This window comes from Haemaphysalis longicornis, unplaced genomic scaffold, assembly GCF_048455015.1.
Source record: "Haemaphysalis longicornis isolate Haplotype H1 unplaced genomic scaffold, Haemaphysalis longicornis Haplotype H1 scaffold_1, whole genome shotgun sequence".
Classification (NCBI taxonomy): domain Eukaryota; kingdom Metazoa; phylum Arthropoda; class Arachnida; order Ixodida; family Ixodidae; genus Haemaphysalis; species Haemaphysalis longicornis.
In genome coordinates this window covers 396,578,967-396,583,868 of record NW_027526203.1, presented here as the reverse complement: position 1 = coordinate 396,583,868, position 4,902 = coordinate 396,578,967, and the positions used below count along the sequence as shown (strand labels likewise).

Sequence of the window (4,902 nt, the reverse complement as noted above, 5' to 3'; positions counted from 1 at the left end):
GGATGACACCGCACACTCCACCAAAACTATAAGAGGGTTTTCAGGCTTTATTCTTCAGCCGCACCAGCAGCAGCGGTAGCACCGAAGCACCAAGTCGCGCTGACCAGCAAGTCGAGAGAGAGAGAGAGAGTAAACTTTATTTGAAAATAGGAAGACGGGAATGTGGAAAGAGTTATGGGTGAAGTCCTATTTCCAGGACTCCAGTAGCAAAGGCTCCCAGCTTGGCTCTCTCTAGCAGCTCACGCTGTGTCGAAAGGTCCGAGCTGGACAGTGCTAAATCCCAGGACTCTCTGGATGTTTTGTAGGTGTTCTGTTGCCAAATTATAGGGCAGTTCCAGACTGTGTGGAATAAGTCTGCTCGTAATTTGCATTTGTGGCATTCTTCGTTATATCTCTCTGGAAACATGAGAGACAGTCTGGATTTGTGTGGGAAAACGTTGGTTTGAAGTTTTCTTATGTTTCGTGCGTCTTCGGCATCTAACATATGATGCGGTGCGGGCATGGTCTTTCTCGCTTGCCTTTGAGTGTAAAGCCTTTCATTAAGCGACATGCAACGGACCACTCTTACACCCTTCCTCCCAGCAAGTCGAGACGGAGAGCCAACGAGACGAGACTTCTTCTTCGTCCCCGCGATGGCGATGGGACATCCACGAGTTGATGCCTCTTCCATGTGTGGCTTCTGTGTCACATACCCACGTATTGCGAATGACCAGTGCTGTCCACGCTCCTACATTATTTAAACGAGTATGGTGTTGGCGATGGTCTTCCTTACAATATATATATAAAGAAAGAAAGATAAGTCGGCAGTGTAAAACGCGAAAGGAGGCACAGGGGTGTTGTTACGCTCTTTTTTTACTGCGGTTAGTCAAGTTAACATGGGTTCGGTCCCCACTCTGGGCGCGTGTTTTTCTTTCTTTCTTAGGTATATACTAACCATGGTAAAAAAAGAGCCTAACAACACCCCTATGCCTCCTTTCGCGTTGTAGACTGCCGACTTATCTTTCTGTATTTCCTCAACGATCCCATTTCCTAACTATATATATATATATATATATATATATATATATATATATATATATATATATATATATATATATATATATATATATATATATATATATATACAGTAAAAGAGAAGACTAAAGGGTAACGAACGAACATGTATAAACGTTTCGGCTTGGGGCAAGCCTTAGTGATTCTGACGAAGGCTTGCCCCTAGCCGCAACGTTAACACATGTTCGTTCGTTAACCTTTAGTCTTCTCTTTTACTGTACATTTTACCGGCCCCATTGTACTTTATTCATACGCTATATATATATATATATATATATATATATATATATATATATATATATATATATATATATATATAGTCTGAAAAGATAAAAACTCACACAGAGGGCGAAAAAAATAAGGTTAGTAGAGACAGAGACAAACGAGAAAGACGTAGAAAATAAAAATAAGTTTACTGACGTTTCAGGGAGAGGACTCCCTTTCTTCAGAGTACAAGAAACTTTTTGTACTCTGAAGAAAGGGAGTCCTCTCCCTGAAACGTCAGTAAACTTATTTTTATTTTCTAGGTCTTTCTCGTTTGTCTCTGTCTCTACTAACCTTATATATATTCTTTTTTTGCAGGTCGAAATTACCAGGCACGCCATAGTGGTGGGAAAACGATTTATTTACACCACTTTGAAAGCTTTAAATTGCGCTGAAACAAATTATAGCATTCGACTTGCTTGTTGCCCTTAATGCTTTTGATATATATTTTTTTCGTTACGTACGTGACGCAAGCCCATCGTGGGCTCTTCATTGTCGTTTCCTACGCTTTCTCGTTCTCCTGCGGTAGAAACCACCCGTGGAAATCTGCTGGAATCGGTTGGGGGCATTCGAAGTCCACAATGGCAAGCTGTTCGAAGGTTCGCGCGTCCAGCACAACCAGGGCAAGTTTCTTCTCGTCATCACCGTGGACCAGGGAGCTGAGGATAACACCGTCATCTTCTTCGACGGCGCCGGGTCGAGCGACGAAGACCGGTTCGGAGGGTAACCAGCCCTCTCGTTCCCATCGCAGCCAATCTCCCGTGGTGAAATCAGTTTTGGAGAGGAAAGCCTTGTGCATCTCGTCCTGGAGCTGGCTGAGGGCGTACGCGAAGCGATACGGCTTCCCGATCCACCCGTCGTTGACTCGGGGAAGGTCCCCGCGCAGGTTGCCCTTCGCCAGGGTCTGCGGTTGCACGCAGACTCGCTCGCCCGGGCCTCTGTTCAGGGGCAAGGTGAAGCGCCACAGATAGCCCAGGTTGAACCCACCGCGATCTTGCGCTGTGTAGTCCAGGTCACTGATGATACGGCCGTCGTCGTAGCCGCACAAATCGACCACGATCTCTTCTTCTCGTTCGAAGGCGTTGACGTGGTGGAACGTAAAGAACGCCGGTGCCTCGAACACGGCTGGGTGCAGTTCCCCCGTCCTCTTGTTCATCACGTGAAAGCGAACATTTTTCTTCGCGTCGAATTTCAGGGCCGTCATGAAGCTACCGCCTCCGAAGTACCGACGTCGTAGCATAGACGGCACGTGCATACCGAGGCTCTGCTCCAGGATGACGACCCACTTTTCGGTGAGAGCGAAGCTGTGGATGTAGGGCACGAACATGCGGGACTGCGTCTCCACCTTGCCCACGGCGCTCGCCCGATCCACGGAGCTGGCACCGTGAGGAAAACGAACCAAGACGAAGCAAGGCCGACCAGCCATCTGCGTTCCAACGTTGTACGTGGCGCCGTCCGTGGGGTCGAGAAGCGGGTGCGCGGTGGCAATGTGAACGGCCACCAGGTCGCTCAGGTTCTTTCGGTCCAGCGTTTCCAGCGTATCGGGGTCCACCCGCAGCATGTACGGCGTCTCCGTGAGAGCGTACACCTCGTCTCCTATCGGCATCACGTTTACCAGAGCATTGTCCGTCACATCCGGGGAGAAGTACGATGCCAGTCTCTCGAAAACGCTCGCACACGGGTCAGGGTGGGCCATAGTTCCAAACTCAGAGACGACGATTCGGTTGGCCCTCCGGTTGCGTATGTACGCCTGGCTTTGGAGGAAACGGTTCTGGTAGAGCACTCGACCATTTTCGATGCTGAACTGCCTCACCAACGCCGGGCCGTCGAAGACGTGGTTGTATCGATCAGGCCCTATGCCGTTCGCACCGGGCCCGTTCCGCAGAAGTTTTCCTCGAAGCCAAGCTGGCAGCGCGCCCTGCAGCACTCCGCCGACCGGCTCCGACACCTCGGGAACGCACGAGCGCCCGTAGAACTTCCTCAGGTCGAGGCGCGGGGCCGATGACGATCCCTGTTCGGCCGACATTCCGCGCCGTTCGCTTGGGAGAGAATGCTCGACGCGGCCAACGCGGCGGCTGTCAGCGGAGCACGAATGCGCCGAGAGCTTCCAAGGTCGTATCGCTCAGATGTCCTGCTGGGGCGCCACTCGAAGCCCCACAGCGGCTTGTTGCGGAAACAGCTGTGGGTAGAGAGGCTTCAGGTAGCCTTTGACGCTGCTGCTATCGGGAACGTTCGCGGCTGCAATTTCTCATTATCTGTAGACGGATCAACCGTCGGGAGTGTTGGTTATCATACATGGCGAGTTGAGACAAAACAGCGTAGAGGGGTGCAGAATGGAAAAACGCCGGGAGAAGCTCTATGAACTGAAGTTTTACTGAAGAAAACGAACTAGCGATTTTTTTTTTATTGCTGAACATGCGCACACATATCAGGTAACCGGCGCAAACTTATGTAAAAGCAAACTAACGAGGTGAGTGAGTAAATAAATATTAACAATGGACATCAGTTTCTGATGGCAGGGCATCCGCCCGTTGGAGCTTAACTGCTCACGCCTGCATTTACGAACATTTAAAAAACGAAAACACTTTGTTGGGCCAAGACTCGACTAATGCACTTATCCGCAAGCTTGTTTACGTCCATGGCCTATATTATCGCCGGCTGAAACCACGATAGCGACTTGCCTATGCGCGCCGATTCTGCGTGCCAAATTTGTTATTGCTTTTTCTTTTGTTTGTTTGTTTGTTTTCCTTTCTGATAACACTGCACCGGCTGGCGCTGCTTTTAACCCTCATTTCCTCGCTGCATACGCGTTTGGTCGGCCTGCCATCGTTGTTACTTTGTCATTTTCTCGGTCCGTTGGGCTCAGTCTCTGCCGATTTCCACTTGGGCACGTGCACACCTTCTGTGGGCTCGACAGTGGGCTCAAATAATTGTTTTTGACTCGAAATTATTACTTGGCTAGGCTGGCGAAAGCACGCACACGGCCGGCGTCCACCGAACGCGCACCCACTCGGATTTCGTCCACAAAAACGTTTCCACAGCTGCTAACCATTTGCTAACGCGTTTCATGGCTTCCCACATGTTCGATAGCGCGCTTACATCTGAAAGAATAAACCCCCCCAAAATATTCAGCGCGTTTCAACAGAAAAAAATGCAACAGAAAAAATTAACAAGACGCACTTTGCGCCCACTGTTTCACATGGTGCAACAAAAAAAAAAAAAAAACACGGGAATAAACACTCAGCGTGCGGTCAATTCCCATTGGCCTACGACGCATAGCACGATTATATAACAAGAAAAAAAAATTGTGCGCGTCAGAAATTTTCCGCGGTCTTAGTTGACCTTCAGCTTATGTGCGGGCAGTGTAGCAGTAGCATGAATAGTGGTTTTTTGAAAAAGTAGCGGTCGTAAGTCTGATACCGAGGTGATAGGTTATAGTCGACTTAAGCAGGAGCACGGCCGCTGGATGGGAGCGTGAGTGCACCCTTTATCGAGCGGCCGTGTCAAGAGGCTCGACGACAAACCTAGCCAAAAGTAAAGGTTCCGATAGCTGCGGTACGAAGGCAGTGGCTCAAAAAGATATCG

At 49.3% G+C, this 4,902-nt stretch overlaps 1 protein-coding gene across 1 annotated transcript; it reads right to left on the bottom strand.

The window, feature by feature from the left end:
* Positions 1-1,657: 1,657 nt before the first annotated feature.
* LOC144155339 (carotenoid isomerooxygenase-like) lies at positions 1,658-3,520 on the bottom strand. Its single transcript, XM_077686706.1, has one exon. It carries the CDS (start codon positions 3,341-3,343, stop codon positions 1,820-1,822), a length of 1,524 nt encoding a protein of 507 aa, XP_077542832.1. The 5' UTR covers positions 3,344-3,520; the 3' UTR covers positions 1,658-1,819.
* Between the last annotated feature and the right edge of the window lie 1,382 nt (positions 3,521-4,902).